The sequence below is a fragment of the Pezoporus flaviventris genome, unplaced genomic scaffold, assembly GCF_033815535.1.
Source record: "Pezoporus flaviventris isolate CSIRO_AGI_PZ_B2104156 unplaced genomic scaffold, CSIRO_AGI_Pfla_v1 ptg000013l, whole genome shotgun sequence".
Classification (NCBI taxonomy): Eukaryota; Metazoa; Chordata; class Aves; order Psittaciformes; family Psittacidae; genus Pezoporus; species Pezoporus flaviventris.
The window spans coordinates 38,033,095-38,051,360 of record NW_026892561.1 but is presented as its reverse complement, the minus strand read 5'-3'; the positions used below and the strand labels follow the sequence as shown (position 1 = coordinate 38,051,360).

The window sequence follows — 18,266 nt, the reverse complement described above, 5'->3', positions numbered from 1 at the left end:
AACGCAAATAAGCCAAAATCAAGTGATATGTCAAATGTATCTGCAGAACATAAGATAAACTCTGCAGAACAGAATCAGCAATGTATGGAAGTCTTCCTGTGAGATGTGACAGGGAGCTACTAGATTCCTGGTGCAATCTGATCCATAGTATTAATGAATATATCCTGAAAGCACATATAGAGCCCTGATCCAACACAACAGAATTCTCCACGTGAGAAATTCCCTTATCTGCAAGTTGCTCTGCTTCCACAACTTCCTCCCTGCATCATCCTTTTCCTTTACCATTTATCAATTTCATAAGTATTCCTGTCCAAATTGTTAGCATTCATACAATGCAATGCACATCAGTAGTCAAAAACTTAAGTCATGCAATTTTGCAATACATTCCCTTGAAAAAAAGATTTTATTTTCTTTTTTACACCTAGCATTTCCAATGAGTTACCCCTGCACCTTCAGTAAACTAGCTACATTGCAGTCCCTGCTCCCACTGACAGCTTTTGGTCAAAGTTATTACTAAAACCAAGATGAGGTACACGAGGGATGTAAGGGTTGCCCTTGCGCCTACAAAATACCCATTAGGCCTTTTTATGAACTTTACTAATATGGATTAATTAATTTTAGGAGACCAACTATCATACAATACTTTCAAACAACACTCCTGCTCTACTCCAGTTAGTAAAATTATTTTCTCTCCTCAATTAGCAAAAAAACAGATCTTGCTTAAGAGTAAAGGAGGAGTAAACTACTTTTTTTTCATTTATAATTTTAGTTTCTGAAAATTGAAATCAACTGTGCTTTTCTACTGAGACATATCATATAAATTACCCCTTTCTGTGCTTGCAGACCCTAAGGTTTCATTAAGTGCCTGCATCTCCTGTACAGCTGGAGATGAAAACCTTACAGAGATGATACAGATGGAAAGGTCATTAACAGAACTAGAGAAATGCATCGGCAAATCTCACTCTGTAAAGGTTTTATGTAACAGCTCCATCTAACTGAGATGGTATGGAATAACAGGCAGCATGCTGGAAGTCTTCTAATACTTTCCAAAGCCTGGATTTATGGATAGAAGGATAAATCAGTGTATTGCGTATAGTCTGATGGATAAATAGTGGAGATTTCTAGAGTCTCTTTATTTAGTAAATATGGATACTGTTATGGGTTCTTTCAAAAGGAAGAAAGACAACTCAAAGAATGATCTGTTCTGCTTTTAGCACAATCGGTTTCCAAAATGAGCAAGTAAATACAGCTGTCCCCAGAAGTTCTTGAAAAAATTAAGGAATAAGCATTTTCCAATTCAGTATCATTAGGAAAAAGTGAAAGAAATTACAAAGGTGATACAATACTGTTTTGTTAACTAGAGTTACTCCTTAATAGCTTTAGATTGAATTTCTCATGCAATATTTTTACCTTCATGACAGAGTGTGAACCATTTCAGAAGCAAAAAAGGTTGATGAGCTGTGTAATCAGTATCAGCTAATTAACCAGATACCCAACTGATGGAAAATTCCCCTAGTCCAGTGCTCTCTCTGTCCTTTTATGATATGAGGTTGTGGAACTTCTTTCAGGTTCTTACCACAATTCTGGCAAATCTAAGAGGCTTAGCTTGAGCATCTTATACCTTACTATGTAGGTGGATTCACATACCGATTCCCTTGGGATATCTAATTCTTCACCTTATTTACTAATTTTGCTAAATACATGGTAAAGGAATCATCTGTAGCAATTTGACCACTAGACTCAAGCAGCCCAAAATCAAAAAATAAATGGCAACAGCACAACTTACACAACTTACTTCATTGTTGGGTTTCACTGTATTTGAGAAACTGATTGTAAGCAAAGGTATCTTTTCTTTGATTACACTTTACAGAATTATTACTGTTTGCAACTGCAATTCTTCTTATGATAGAAGAGTTGCAACACTTTTTTCCTACATCTTGATGTGAAGCGGATCATTCTTGGCTGTTTGCATCCTCATTTTCTTCCCTTACTGCTCTACAGAGATGTGTGTGAATTAACATGTAATTTGTATGTAATGAATATGTAATTTTTTATGCAAGGTTGTTGGGACATATTATTCTATCCACTCTTCAAACGGCCACAAACAGGCCTCACTCTAATGTAAATTTAAATTCTCAGCAGACCTCTTATGGAGTTAAACAGATATTTTAAAAAATCTCAGAAAGAAAGAGTATGTGGAGTATTTTGAGTTGACTCTGCTCTCTTCTGAAAGTGCTGCCATTGAATGTGCTTGAGCCTGGGACTTCAGAGCCACAGGCAGAACTGAAGCTGCGTGTCACTCCTTGCAGGGAAAATAATACTGATGGGCTTAAGCACACAGATCCCTACAGGACAGGTTTGGACCTGGATGTGTCACTTTGGTTTCTATACATGCAGCTTCTCTTCCTAACTGAAGGAATCAGAAATTTTTAGCATGTATCAGCAGGACTGAATTTCCAGTATCTCATTAATAGCTGGTCAATTAAATATTTTCAAATTAATAATCATTTAATTCCCTAAGAAAAGTGCTGATGAATCAAAAATGCACCTCCAGCAATCCCTATTATTAAAGACACTATATTTAAGGAACTTCGTCTTTAGCAGCAGAAGCTAAATTTAACAAGGCATAATATATAATTTTGAAGACTTTCTGAACAGTCTAGATTGTCGTCATGAGTTTGTAGAATTCTTATAACATCAAAGAGAATCCAGGTACATAGCAGCCATGGCACTCCTCTTTTCCTCTGCTTTTTGACTGACCAGGAGCAATCAATAAATTGAAAATACTGAACAAAAGGAATCTTTACCACAACTAAATACAAATGAAAATATTGGCAATGACCTCTCCCCGTTGCTGGATGAAAAGAACCACTATATGCACATGCTTCTGTGAAACTGTGGTGAGAAACTGCAAGTTTACTCATAGCTTGCACATTTAAATAAAGCTATAAATGCTAAAAAAACAGACCTGCCATTTCATGTATCTGCTTTTGAAGCAGAATTGTTCTGTTTATTATTCCTGCACTTTCATGCCTACAGACAGACTTACAATCTGTGAAATACATGGACTAAATAAGCAGGAAAGAGAATTCCTCTTTCTTTTATATTTCCTGTCTCCTCTAAACTTCTATTAATGAAAATCAAAGCCTTAAGTCTCAAAACAACCTGAATTATGAAACTAACATACACTGCAAAAGTCATTTGACAGCAGATTTATCACCATCACTCTACAATTTTATAGTGATTTTTAATAGTTTTCTTCACTTAGATCACAGAATCAGAAAATCAGAGAATATCAGGTTGGAAGGGACCTCAAGAATCATCTGGTTCAAACTTACTTTGGTTTGAATGTGTATGTTTGGTAAGAAGTTGGAAACAACAGAATGTGAACACCAAGGCAAAAGTACCAAAGAAGGATACACAGAAAAAGATCAGGACCTCTTTAGTAGGCTCATTGCTTATATTAATAATGAATATAGAAGTCCTCTTTTTTTATGAATTAAAGTAAGTAGTTATTTTACAATTCCAAATTTCTTGTAAAGGTTGCTATATATTTCTGTAAGTTTCTGGTTTGATCTCTACGAAGTGTTCTTATATGAATACTACAAATTATTTACTACTATTTACTACAAAGAAAAACCCACAATAAAATGTAAAGCTTTCCGTTTATAGAAATATAAACTTGCAGTAGCACAAGATACACATTTCTCACATTCTTACTGGAGCTCTGAAATCCACTGGAAAGTTGGGAGATTTATGTTCTTCTTCTATATAAAAGTCTTCATTGCCAAACTCCTGCTCGCTGTTGGTTATCACCAGCATGCTCAAAAAACATGAAGTCCTAAGAAGGCAACAAAAAGCAAATGAAACACTTCTTAAATGTTATTCTTAGTTCAGAGATCTCCTGGTTGCTTTGCAAGGTATTCAAAGTCCCTTCCTCTCAGAAGCCTCAAAAATAAGATGATGGGGCCACCTCCCTCCATCCCACATTACCTGGGTCTCTCAGAATAGGACACCCACAGAGAGAGAAAGAGGTGGTGAAAGACCTACTTGGAAACTTTAAATTATCGCTAGCCGAGGCTATGCTTCGTTTAAGCAGGATTCCTGCCTTGGCTTTGTTAGACTTCACTCAGCCCCTTCAATTTTACCTTAAAGTGGAGTCCATCATAATGATGACTATCTTTAGTTTACATCTGGGGGCCCAGGTTTCTGTGTCTGGAGTACTGGGTTGCTCGCACTCACTAACACTACTTCATGCACATGGTAGCACATGAATGAACACAGCTAAGAAAACCTGTTTCATGCATAGCTGTTAGAGGCTGGTGAGAATGCTCCAAACTCAAGGTACTTCACATGCCCCTTTCCTCTCCCTCTGCAGCTCTGCCAGCACAGAAGCAGAGCAGTTTTTGAAATGGTACCTGATGCTGAATTGCACTGGTAAGTGGAAACATGAGTGTATCGCATACACTCATACACATGCACATACAAAGAGCTGCAATGCAATATTTGACATGGCAGAGTCAGAGTGCAGCTGAGAAGTGCTGTATCAAGGTAGATGTGCTTTGCCTCCACAGAAGTCCTTTGCATTGGAAATGACCCCTCTGAGAGCATTTAATCCTGTTCAGCTCAGTTGTGCACACACTTCCAAGAAGGAGAGTCAGGAGGAAATAGCTGCCATATTCAGCTGTCCAGTTCGCCAGCTCAGCAGGCTGCTCTGGTTTGGTCTCTTTGCAATTGCTGATGTGCACTTTCATGGTTTCACCATCCACATAAACAAGCTTTCCTCTATTAATGTAATGTTAAAGACTCTGTAAGGAGTCTTCCCTTTACAGGGTTTCTCAGTCCCATCAGATATGTAGCTCTTCTTAAATGCAATTAGCACTTCATGTAGTCTAGAACAAGCTTATTATCTGAAATAATTCCTTGTTGTCTTCTGCGTTTAGTTCTACACATAGCAATTTCACAACAAGTTATGGCCCATTTCAAGGAGCTCAGAATCAAATTCTTTAACAGTACATTTTGAACATAAAAATGAAAAGGCCAGTCCATACTCAAGTATCAGTGAATGACAGACTTACAATAAGGAAGCAAGCACCAATCATGACAGCTTTCATTTTTACGTCAAGGTCCATTGGGAATGTGATTCCAAAGTTATCTGCATCTGTAAAGGCTTCTTTCAAAAATCCAGTCCACTGCTTAGAAATCCTTCCAACAGTAGCAGTCTCATCCACAGATTTCACCTAGTTACATACAAAATTAAAAAAAATATAATCTGTCATTCATAATATCCCCAAATCCCATTCATCACAGATCCATGTGAAAGCTACAGATTGTGTTATTTGAATTAATGCAGTCATTGAATGTAACTGTACCAAAAAACCAACCCTGACTATCAGAACATCAGTCTTAAGTAGCACAGACATGAACTTAATTCTAAATCTAACTACAGAATTCAGTGCTTTAATGGTGTTGGAAGACACCTACTGCACACATATACACACACTGCTGCAAGTGTTGTCTTTTAAGCAAGAGAGCAAATCACTTTCTCCTGCCATGTATCAGGTGCTGCTGGAGTGAAAATTAAACAAACTACACTGTTCTATTACAAAACAGAAATTAGCCCTTTGGTATTTCCTAAAGTTAGATGCAGTTGTCAGAGTTGCAAAATCTATTTGCAAAATAAAATTATACTAAATTTGCTTTAGCAACTCTTTGCAACATCATTTTAAATATTAAATGATAAACTAGTGTATCTACTAATTAATGTGTATGAAAATAATGATGCATTAGTCACTATTATTTTTAAGTGAAAGTTGTAAGTCTTCAGTCATTCAAATCTGTATTTTAGGTCTAAATCATATTGATTTACTTGGTCATTGCATGATTATTAAATTACTAAATGAGTGGTTGTAGGAAGTGATTTTAATAAATACATGACACAGCTGAGAATAACATCTTTTTTAGGGACAAACACAATAGAGTCAAAAAGATTTCACTGCTAAATATTTAAATTAACAGATCTGTATGCAACCTCAGGGAATCAGTTTCACTGATTACTGATGAGTGGCTTTAAGACATCAATTCTGGAAGTTTTTCTGGTTAATCTAGAGTAATCTACATATCTAGAGAAGTGAATTGATTATACTAGCATGAAAGTATTCTGTACTAATTACTTAATATATATTACAGTTCAGTTGACAAGTTCAAGCAACAATTCAAGCAATAAATTACTATCAAACTACTACCTGAAAGGAGATACATACAAACAACTTTTAGCCTTGCATACCTCAAAATTAACATCATCACAACAGCTGCAGGCAACACATGGGCCAGAAATTTTCAAAATATCCATTCTTTTCTCATCTTGAATGGTAAACTTTGGCAGGCAGGCATGCCAGTTCTGGACAACATAACCAACTGGTGTTCCTGGCGGTGCCTGAACTTCCATCTTCACAGGAAAAAGAAAATCTCCAAGTGAGCAGTCATGCTTTGTTAAGCTTGTTCGACAAACCCCACCATAACATACAAACCAAGCACAACTTATTTTTCCACAACAATCTGGCTTCCCAATGGATGAAGCTGCGTGGGGTTTTCTGTGAATGTTTTCAAAAAATTGCACACAAATTTCAGACCTCATATACATCTCCAGTATAAAGATCAAAGTCAAAGAAAGGCTTTGAGCATCCCAAAAGCATTCACTGAACACATTACAGGATGCAGCTACTACATATCTCTCAGTAAGAACCTCAGATCTGAGATTTCAGAAGTTGCATCATCCCATAATTAAATTAATATTTAAAAAGCTCATCATCTCACGTTGAATTTCACTACAGGTTTCACAGCAGCAGTAAATTGAAAACTCTAGCTGTTACTTTATGAAAGCCGCTGACTAACTCTTACACTGCAAGTTCATCTCTAGCACAGATTTTGGTAAAGGCCACAAGTTGCCTGACATGCTGCTTCATCAAATTTTTCATTACCATAATCAGAATGGCCACAGTGAATCCAAGTGTTGCAGCGAACTTGCTTCTTCCCAGACCAAGGACCCCATAAGCAAATCCCACAGCCCTCTCTCCCCACAATTTACAGGGAAAATGTGACGTGTTTCACCTTGCCTAACTCAAGACAGCCCCATCTCAAAACTGCGCAGATGGACCACTTCCCATGTGAAGGAAGAAAGTGAGAGGGAGTAACTCACCTCCTGCAAGCAGCAGGGAAAGCAGCATGAAGAACACCGGAGGGGTCTCTGCAGTGTTATCACCTCATGGCCCAGGTTGTCTATAATCCGAATGGTGAAGGGTCGTGATGGCCCACAGCAATTCCTGGTACAGCAGCCAGTGTCCTCTGCTGCAAAGTACACCCTTTGCCCCAGCGTATTCTTGATTTCGTATTTGTTGTTTGTTTCAAAGCCAGTCAAAACTGAAAAACAGGAACAGAACGGTTAAATTTCCGAGGTGCATCTGGTCAGAAAAGTCACCATGCTAACTCTAAAGCTACCCTTTGGGAAGGCAGGCCTCCCTCAAAGTCTGCCAGAGGCAGCTACTGGCAAAATGAAGTGGTGAAGGACCTTTGAGCAGAGCAGCCTGACAGAGAAGTACAAAGAGAAGCTACCATGCACATGACAAGGCAGAAATTGTAGAGATGTCCATCAGTCTCCTCCCACCAGACAGGGACACTTACTGCCAGAGCAAGCACCACAATTATATAAATAACACAGCATGGAAGATTCCCACGGAAGGAAGAGCTGAAAGGATGAGAATTAAAAAGAAAACTTGTGAATTTGGTGAAGCAAGAACATTCAAATGAAAAGGCCATAAAAAAAGCCTCACAGTCAAGATTCACAGCAGCACAAATGGAAAACAACAACAGCCAGGACAGAAATTTTGATTAATTTCTCTAAAAAATGAAAGCACTCTTTGAAGCACTACGGAAAGAAAAGGCAGCAACAGTAGGCATCAACTGAGATGGATGTTTCATTTTATTTCTTCCATTTGAAAGACACTGATAACATGACTTTGATATTCTTAAAGTGAACGGAATAAGGGTAGTAGAAGGAAAGCAGTTCAATTCACTAAAACAGCAGGATTGCCTGGAAACTATAGACTAGAGGTTCATGCCAGTCTGTAGAGTTAGACGGAGTAAGAAAGCACAGAAAATGACATCTTTAAGCAGGGAAGAGAAGCAAGTAGAAATCATGTGGATTAATAACATGGGAAGCAGAACTTCAGCTTTAACTATCTACCAAGATACATTGCTATATATCTTTCAAGATACAGAACCAGTTTAAAATCCCCTGCCCTCCTATCTTCTTGTTTCTCTCCTCCACAACTTCTGCAGAAACTGATACAGATAACAGAGGCAGGAAAGAGAAAGGTTGTGATCCACCTTAAAAAGATAGTATCAAAAGTCTAAATTTTATCATTTCATGGGATTATTGGATTTAAACACTTCTCTGCCATAAATACTTTGCACTTACTCTCAAGAAGTTCAATTTGTTGATGAATTAATATCTGGTCAATCTGTTAATGGTTGAAAAAATTAAACAGAACAAATAGTTAACAAGTTGTAAATAAGAGAAACCTAGTTTCAAGAAGCATTACTGTTTCATTTCAGAATTCAGATTTATGGATCAATATATTGCCTAGAGGCAGATCATCTACTTGTATAGCGTGCAAGTAGCTCATGTACTCCCATCCTGTCCTCTGCCAAATTAGCAGAACAGTGTTTCAGGGCACTGGAGCAGATGACAGTTGTTCCCAAGTTGGGCTAGTTACAAGCACACAAGGGCTCAGGCTGGCTCACTTACAGAGCCCAAGAGAGCCTCTGACACCTCATATCCCAGCCACTTATACTAGGAGTCCATACAGACAAAAGCAGGAAAATAATAAATTTTAGAGCTACTGCTCAGCTCTGACAGAAACTCAAGGAATGCTAATAGCAAAATAAGAACAGTTTCCAAATTGCAGAATATGTCCTTGTACTGTAAAAATACAGTTTATCTTATCTCTGGGAGCAAATATCAAGGCTTAACACTGATAGATTTTTGCCAAATCTGCAAATTGCTGAAAAAAAAAAGAAAAAAAAAAAGGGCACCAGTGAGGGAAGGCCATGAGGCCATGTATCCTGAGTTTCCCTGTATCCTGAGTTTCCCTGTATCCTGAGTTTTCATGTATCCTGAGATTCCCTGTATCCTATGTTGTGAAGTCTGACTAGTATCTCTGCTAACAACATTATGAAGGTGTGAAGAAAGCACCATGTAGAAAACTAAGCAATTTTAATGTGCTACAGGTGCATATATTACATACTTTTATTATAGACACTGCCAAATCTCATTACATCTCACAAATGGTACCTTCAGAAATAGGAAAGATCTATGATAGCCCTATGCCCCTAGTAATTTAGCATCTCACTTGACAGAAGAGTACTACATGAAGTGCTGCAACCATAACAGGCATCTCCACACTGAAACACGCATCAATTCCATTACAAAAGGCTTCACTTAGCAGCCCAAAAGTGGCAACCCACGGAACTGTAACAAAGCCACATACTTTTTTTAGCTTTTTCACATATGCAGGCTGCTTCTCAGGTGAATACCTGTTCTCTGGGGAAGAAGGAAGGGTGCAGGTACCTGAGTGAGGTATTGCAGTCCAGGAGGGCAGTTGGGAAGAGGAGGAGGGATAGGCATCCAGATTGTCCCCTCCTTCACAATGGGCTGGTTCTGTATGGGTGGAACAGCAAGTTCAGCTGGGACTCTCATGGCCTGTACCTGAAAGCCATAGCTCCCTGCACCTGCAACACCTGGTGTGTTTGGAGAGATGCAGTTATTAAAGTTAGATGTTAGAAAAGAATTGCCCCATGGATCTTCAAAAGATTAATGTATTCACTATTTTGACCTACAAAGATCCTTGTGCAAAGTTATACTGGATATGGATGTTCTAATCCCTCCAGACAAAACCAAATAAAATCAGTAAATGAATCATTATAGAATATAGCATAAATTTTATTCACATAAAGACAGGCAATTCAAATACTAGAAATAAATAAATGAAGATTATTTCTAAATAAAGATGACAGAAACCTTAAAATAGATAAAAAGTATGAGCATTTACAAGTTGTCAGTTGAGCAAATGGGGAATTTTCAGACAAAGTGTTCTTGGAATCATACCTTCTAGTTATGGGTTAGGAAATGTGCTTTTAGAAAGTTCATCTGCAGTTTTCAAACTATACGAATGTGATCTAAAACCAGCACTTTCCCATTCTCTTTCAAAACTCAGGAAATCCACAACTCCTTCATGGAGGAGGTGCATAGTAAAGGAGGAAATTGTTCCACATTTTGTGAATGCCAAGTAAATCTTCAGTTACCACTCAATAGAAAACACAAACTCTCATGAAGCACTTCAGGGTCTAAATGCTCAGCACCCCACCAGATGGCACACGCAGCACTGCCTTGGTGCTCACAGCCTACCCCACATCCCTGGCTGAGCGCGGAGCCCTGCCTTGCCTTCAGCAACAGAGCCTTTGTAGCTGAAGCTGCTGAAGTTGCTGTTGAAGATACAGAACAATAACTGTATTTTTTCCCTCACTTAATACTTCCCTGGTAGGCTGTAGGTTTTCACTCTGATAGAGGGGAATTTTATATTTTACTTGATTATTTATAGCTCGAGTTACTGACTTGTAGATTTTAGCCCAAAACTGTTCAGCACCAGTGTTTCACATTACACTCCAATACATGGACTGTTACATATGAAAGCTCACACTGTGGCCGTAAATAGGACAGTACTTCAGGTGATGTAAACAGCTGTAGCTTAAAATTCATAGGTGGCAGAGGCCCCCACTCTAGAGAAGGATTCACCCTTACAGAATACAAAATCGCTTTTATGTTTGAGCACAGGCTTCACACACAAATGATCTACTGCTCTCATGCATAAGTATATGCATGCTCCCCTGACCTTCATCACACAGGCAGCACATGCTCATTCCCTGCTGAAGCTAACTGTACTTTTAGACCTCAGACTGCCCTGCCACAACATGCACAAGCTTTAACTTATGAACAGCACAATAACTCAGGCCAAACGGTTTGCATTTTATCTACAACTTATGCTTTGAGTCTGATTGTTAGACTTGGTTCTTCAGAAAGCAATTAGTTGCCAGAACATGAGAAGCTATTTAGAAGTGCTGCATTTTGAATGTGGAGCAGGAAATGAAATAGGAGAGGAGAAAAGCAAATCAGTGCAAGGTATAATCACAAGCAAAGTACAGCAACAGGGTAGGAAACAGACAGAAAATCGCAGAACAGGCAAGAGGAAAACAATTCTTTCTTCAGTTCTGGATTTCTAGAGAAAAGTAAAGTGAAATACTGAAATAGCATATTAATTAAAAAATCTGATCATCAGGAAGAAGCTACCACACATTAATTGCTTTGCATAAGTAATACCACCCTAAAAAACTCCACACAGTAACCACTGAGGAACATTCAACGTCTTTAACTCCTACCACTGCTGGTACTGCTCAGCACCACAAAGGAAAAGATGACTTTTTAGCAAAACAGAAATTAACAGAAACTCTACAAAATTAACAGCAGAAAAGGAAATCAGAGATGGTCACCCTGGTGAAATGAAATCTCACATTTCCTGTCCCTATTTCCAGATCTGTAGACAAGCAACCTACCTTGGTAAGTCCCAGGTGCATGCTGAGGGTAGCCATAGGGGACTTGATATCCTGGCACATGGTTAATGTTTGAAAATCCAGGTGCTAGGTCAGGTTTATGTGCTGGAAAAATGGAACATAAACTCTGAGTATTGCGCATTTGCTCCTGCCCTACAGTGAAAAATCCCCAACACTGCCTCCTTTTTCAGGCTAGATGTAACAAAATTAAGCAGCGGCTTTCTGTATAGCAAAACCTGCATACCAAGTTCGTATTTATGCACAATACGTATATTAAACATCAGCATAATGTTTAAGAACTTAAAGGAGTTCTCATCCTTAACATGCAGAATAAAAGCAGGTATTGCACATGATGTCATAAAGATATCACAGAATCACAGGAGCATTTAGCTCAGAAGGGACCTCTTGAGATCACCTAGTCCAAGCAGGGTCAGTTCACTGTCTGGACCAAAAGCGCCTTTGTTCATCTATATTTAGAAGCAGGCTTTAATACAAAGAATTGCCAGAGAACTGACAGGCTGCCCTCCTGTACAGAAGTGACTGGCAGTGAGTCATTCTTCATTATATAAAACATTTTCCACCAATTTCTTCAAGTCAGGACTACACTAATAATGCCTCACAAGCAGACTTGGAGGGTTATGCATTTAAAACATTTACTAAGTTCTTTTTGTAAGCAGAAATAACTTGAATTTCAAGATGATTTATTTGTTTTATTTAACTTTAGAAATCACAATCTGAAAATGTAAGCTATATTTTGGAAATTATTAAATTTCAAAATGTAAATAATTTCAATTCAAAACATATTCAACAAAAATTCATACATATTTCATAAAAATAGAAGGTAAGTAAACTAATAGCTAAGCTAACATTGCTTGAACACTGTGGAAAGACACATATTATCTTTTGATACTAACAAAAGATTGTTTATATTTTACTCACCTTGCATTGCCATGGATGTGTTTATAGAAGTTCTGCAAAAAAAAAAAAAAAAAAAAAAGGAGGAGGGGGGGATTTTTAATACATACATACAATTTTACACAAGAGTTATTCAAAGTTCTGTATTATTGCTAAAAGATGCTTGCCTGCCTAAACCGTACAGGAAAACTGAATTACAAATGCAAGTATCTCTGCTTCCTCCTAGGCTGTCTCCACCACACCGTAAGTCTGAATTATCTATGCCTGTATTCATGCTTTGAGTATCCTGAAATTATTAAGTCAGAGGAAAGCATTGCTATGTGCAGTTATTTCACTGCACTACAAGACTATTGTGCAGCCATTCAGAAACATCATGCAATTCATATGAACAAATTCCTGCAGTAATTTCGCAGCAACTGGTTTAGTATATTGATGTTGACTACAAAACCTGCTTGGGTAAATCCTGGAGCAGCCCTGATGCCATGCTGCCACCTATTCAGTTCTTTATGCTACTCCACTTCTGACATGGTACTACTAAATATCATGTATCCAATATTTGTCTTAACATGATAATGATGGGTTTGCACAGGGGAGTGGGCTTCCACAGCAGAACAGCATGAGTAAAAGGGCCAACTGCTTGTCTTTTTTCCTTATACTTTTCCAAGTATAACTCCAAAAGGAGTTAAAAAAAGGCAGAAAGAACATTTACTGATGCCAGCATTAACCTTAAGAGATATTCCTTTCTGCCTCTGGAGTAATGAGAGAAGGAAAACAATGGCAGCAACTTTTACTTAAGACAATGGTCCAAACCCACCAGGAGAGCCACAAGTGGAAGTACAGAAAAGAACAGCATAGGAGCTCCTTTTTATAAGATTGAAAGCTTTATAACAAATGATAAACCTAGCTATTCTTTAGACAGAATGCAGTTCAAGTTAAACTAGCAATATATTTTGTCTGTTACGACTCTTCCAACTAGAAGATGGCCATTCAAAGGGAAGGAAAGTGAAACTGAAAATAATTCCTTCCTGCTTTTTACTCCCGGAGTAAAAGCAGACATCACACTAGGATGTTTAATGGTTCTGGAATGACATAGTATCTCTCTCACATGCCAGCTTGCACACAACATCCTCTTTCTTTAGTGTATTGGTCTTAAAGTGTTCCTTTTTCAAACCTTGTTCTTGCAGTTGATAATACAAACTGACAAGTTTAATATATGACCATATTAAAATATGTTGAGAAAACTACCAGCTTGTAGGCATAGCACAAATTAAAGATGAATTAAAAAACATAATTTAAACTAAAAAAAGCTCAATTTATACTGTGAGGTGTCCCAGGTACCTGAACTTTAGTGAAATACTGAGAATTCAAACTGAACCCTTTGGTAAAGGAACGGTAGAGACCATATCATATGATTTGTTTATAAGAAAGGCTTTACAATAGCCCAGAATCTTTCTTCTCCCTACAACCACACATATATGCCACTGCACAATCTAGGATTTAGAAAATGGTGATAAGCTCTACGGCAAGAAAAGTAATAAAGATTTTACATTTTACAAAGTTCAACTCCCATTTGATCAGACATTATGTTAAGAACGGTTAAGATTATGTCTTTTACTAAAATTGTCTTTCTTCTTCTATTGCTTTTTATGTAGACTCCTTCTATCACATCCAACTCAGTCACCAAGATTAGTACATTGCCATTCATGCCTTTCTTTTAATCTGAATAATTTATGAAGATTGTGAAATAACATGAAATTGTGAAATACCAAAGGAACGAGGAACAAATACTCACTTTTGTCAACTGTATGTTGCACAATATATTGTTTAATGATGTCGCTATGCATGGGGAAATTCTCACATGGTGAAACCTCAGTCAAGAAACAGCAGTAACAAAAAGACCAGTCACTTAGAAATGAGTTGGTTCCAGCTACCTGGGTTACACAAAGCAATGAAGACTACATTTTCACTTCAGTTTAATAAAATAAGGCTTTACAAGCTGCTAGGTGTTACTAGTTCTAGTAACAGTTTTAAATATAGGGAACAATCACTGAAACATTACTTTGCAAGGAAAAGTAAAGGTATTTGCATTTATCTTCCACTAACACAAAAGAGGGAGAATACTATTTCTTTTTAATGGAGTTAAAATTCCACAGAACTAAAGAAAAAAGGGAAAAAAGTGCTTCAGCAAGTAAAAGTTCATTACTGAATTAACTCTGGTTTGATAAAACAGTAGCTGCATGAATCCCTCTCACTACACTGGCCATGTGCTGCAACCTGAATTTACAACATAAATCGAGAGTAAATTGTGTTGTAGTGAATAAGCTGGACATGGTGGTCAAGAAGCAGCTGTGAATCTTTGCATACACTTGATAAAAAAACCTTTGCAAGGCTCTGAGCAATCTGACCTACACGTGAATTTAGGCTGGCTTTAAGCAGAGGAATGGACCAAATAACCTCCAAAGGTTATCCTTTCCAACCCAAATTATGCTAGGATTATAAGGGTCCTTCACATTTTATTACATTACTTGAGATATTTGCTGATCAAACACTCACCAAAATCCCCCAGCTGAAGCACTAAAGGGCAAGAGAGGATAGTGGGGTCCAGGCTCCAGCTCCCATCACCTCACCCCCCTGCGGGGGCCATTATGTTTAGGGCTATGCAAGAGAGCCTGTGCCAGAAAAAGCCTGACAGATTCCTGTAGTAACTTATAGCTCTGGACCCATGCTCCCAAAGGGAGTACAGATAAGATATAAAGATACCTTGGTTCAGCTTTACACAGGGGAAAGGAGAAGTGATTTTGCTGGCAGAAGGGAAGCACCAGGGAAACACTTCATGGACAGCAGCTGTCTGATAAGGAATGACCCTTATGAAACAGTCTCTGGATGATCTCAGGTACCCCCACTGCGCCTGTGCAGTGGGAGTGGGAAGGGCAGGGGCTGCCAGCTGGCTCTCCTGAAACACACTACTTGAACCCTGCAGTATGACTGATGCAGAGAGGAAATGAAAGGCAAAAGAACACACACACCTGCCCCCAGCAGTGCTTCTACTGCCAAGAGCAACCGTTGAGCCATGGGTTATCAAGCTGACAGCAGATCCCCAAACCTCATCTGCTGTAACGCTCACAAGAGAAAGGAATTTGTGTCAAGAAGTCTCATTCTTCACACCTTGTCCCTATACACTGTACTACCCAGAACCCATATTGTCAGCCTTCCTCCTCATCCATAGGAGGTCCCCATACTTCTTCCCTTTGCTCTCAGAAGTAGCAGTCAATTGCTGCTAAACCCTCTAACCCGGCACCAGCATACCGCCACCAGTTCCTCACTCTCTCTTTACTTTCTTGAATCATTATTCAAATGGGTAATGCAGAAACAGAGCATCCAGGTGCCCAGGTATAGTGGTTTTTCCCCTCCAGGAGTTTTGAATCAGGACACATAAGGACAGCCAAAAACTTTTGGAAAGGAAATATAGGAAATGTTCCAAAGGAAGTCAGAACAATACTGTTCTGGTTCAGAGAAAACTAAGGAAATAACATTCCTAGCTTGCTCTTTTTTAAGGAATGAAAGAATAACTATGTTCCTTTTCTGTCACTTTCCATTTTCAGAACTGCATTACACATATTCTTTATTCTGATACATGTCAGTAGGTACACTGTAAGTCATTTACAGAGATCTTAATTCAGTTAACTACAAAGCTTCCCGGTTTTATTAGAAAACCAGGCTACTAGCACGACAATCAGTTTCAAATCTTCTCCAGCTCGCTGAAATACTGCCAAGAGCATACTACCATAAGCCCTCAAGCACAAACATCAAGCATGGTGCCATTTAAATACCGAGCCAGGCCATTTCCAAGAAAGCTGATGATTTAAAAAAAAAAACCAAAAGCCGAACAGCTGTAAGGCATGCATTAGTTCACCCTAGCTAGCTTTGTGGCACTTCATCATTAGACTATTCAGCCACTGGATTTTAACCTCAGCTACTGCAGAAACGGTATACTTTAAGACAATTTAGTTAATCTAATTAAACAGGTTATTTTCTGCTAAAGTTAATAAAACAGCCTTCAGAGAAGGAATTAAATGAGATACTCGTTGGCATTATTTTCTTCTGATGCAACAGGGCACCCTCTTTCCTCTGACATTGCCATCTCTCCTGCAACCTGCGAGTGCCAACACCCAAGGGCCAAAGAAAACAGGTCATGGTCTGGGTACCCAGCCTCAGGGACATGAAAGCACGTGCCTAACGCTGCTCATTTCACTGCGGGATGACACGACCACCGTTGCCCGAGCCATGCCTGCTGCTGCCAGCTCTCTTGAGCACAGCCTCGGCAGCAAGATCTTAGGTTTCTTAAACCATTTCTTCAAGAGCGAGTTACTTTGCTGAAGACACATTTTCTAACTGGACCACCGAGAAAGACCACCGAGAAGAAACCGCACACGGTAAAGACACTTCTATCCACAAAAAGAATACCCGTTCCCAAAGCCGAGGAGCCGCTCCGGCACCGAACCCCGCTTCCAGCCGTGTTGGCCCCACTGCTGCCGAGCCCCTCTCCGCTCTACCGGTCCCCGTCCCGTCAGAGCGCCTCCGGAACCCCCAGTGCCGCGGGGCGGAAGCTGCCCGGGTCCGCCCTGAGGGAGGCCGCCCTGAGGGAGGCCGCCCTGGGCGGGCCGGGCCACCACCACCCCTCCGGGAAGCGCAGGGTGAGGGGACGGGGAGGTCTCCTGTTTCCAGTGGAGGAACCGTGTTTATAAACCGCGAGAAAGGGCGGTGGGACGTTCCTCCGACCGGGGCTGTGTCGCGCTGGACGCTGTATACGTGAACGCTGCTTTCTCGGTTAACCGCTGTTTTGCTACGGGAATAGAATGGAAGGTCAAATATTTGCTTAAAATTGAGGTATGCGCTAGTTCTAGAAGGTAGCAATGTCTCTTGCAGTATAACTGCTACAAATGAAATAGCGTTGGTGTTCTTCCATTAAGGAGGCAGTTCACGCTTTACCATGTAACTGCTGTCTTTGAGGTGTATATGAAATTATTATTCACAGTAAAATATAACCTAAAAAATAATTTAAAAGTATGTATCTTAGGTTTCCTGTTATCTTTACATTGTTATCTTCGCCTTCAGATAAAGCTTCCCCTGTCAGCTAAATGTTCAGCAAAGACAGCTAGTTTCTGTGAAATCATAGAATCATAGAATCGTTAGGGTTGGAAAGGACCTTAAGATCATCTAGTTCCAACCCCCCTGCCATGGGCAGGGACACCTCGCACTAAACCATATCACCCAAGGCCTCGTCCAGCCTGGTCTTGAACACTGCCAGGGATGGAGCATTCACAACCTCCCTGGGAAACCTATTCCAGTGCCTCACCACCCTAACAGGAAAGAATTTCCTCCTTATATCCAATCTAAACTTCCCCTGTTTAAGTTTTAACCCATTACCCCTTGTCCTATCACTACAGTGAGCAGTCCCTCTCCAGCATCCCTATAGGCCCCCTTCAGATACTGGAGGCTGCTATGAGGTCTCCACGCAGCCTTCTCTTCTCCAGGCTCAACAGCCCCAACTTTCTCAGCCTGTCTTCATACAGGAGGTGCTCCAGTCCCTGATCATCCTCATGGCCCTTCTCTGGACTTGTTCCAACTGTTCCATGTCCTTTTTATGTTGAGGACACCAGAACTGCACACAATACTCCAAGTGAGCT

At 39.5% G+C, this 18,266-nt stretch overlaps 1 protein-coding gene across 2 annotated transcripts; it reads right to left on the bottom strand.

The window, feature by feature from the left end:
* Positions 1–3,425: 3,425 nt before the first annotated feature.
* Positions 3,426–17,189, bottom strand: LOC133268973 (phospholipid scramblase 1-like). 2 transcript variants are annotated; one of them, XM_061452884.1, is made up of 9 exons: positions 17,044–17,189; positions 12,604–12,635; positions 11,668–11,769; positions 9,629–9,798; positions 8,477–8,519; positions 7,199–7,419; positions 6,287–6,448; positions 5,079–5,240; positions 3,426–3,841 (listed from the first exon to the last, which is right to left on the bottom strand). In XM_061452884.1, exons 2-9 carry the CDS (start codon positions 12,614–12,616, stop codon positions 3,782–3,784), a joined length of 933 nt encoding a protein of 310 aa, XP_061308868.1. In that variant the 5' UTR covers positions 12,617–12,635; positions 17,044–17,189; the 3' UTR covers positions 3,426–3,781. The 2 variants fall into 2 exon arrangements, with proteins under 2 accessions (XP_061308868.1, XP_061308869.1); XM_061452885.1 differs by lacking the exons at positions 8,477–8,519; positions 11,668–11,769; positions 12,604–12,635; positions 17,044–17,189 and having other exon boundaries at positions 9,629–9,762.
* Between the last annotated feature and the right edge of the window lie 1,077 nt (positions 17,190–18,266).

What these genes read in the sequence shown, in the direction of transcription:
- LOC133268973 (XM_061452884.1), bottom strand. An exon ending in GTGATGATGTTAATTTTGAG is followed by an intron (nt 5,241 to 6,286) that starts GTATGCAAGGCT and finishes GTATGTAACTAG; the next exon opens with GTGAAATCTGTGGATGAGAC. An exon ending in TTGGTGCTTGCTTCCTTATT is followed by an intron (nt 3,842 to 5,078) that starts GTAAGTCTGTCA and finishes TTGCCTTCTTAG; the next exon opens with GACTTCATGTTTTTTGAGCA.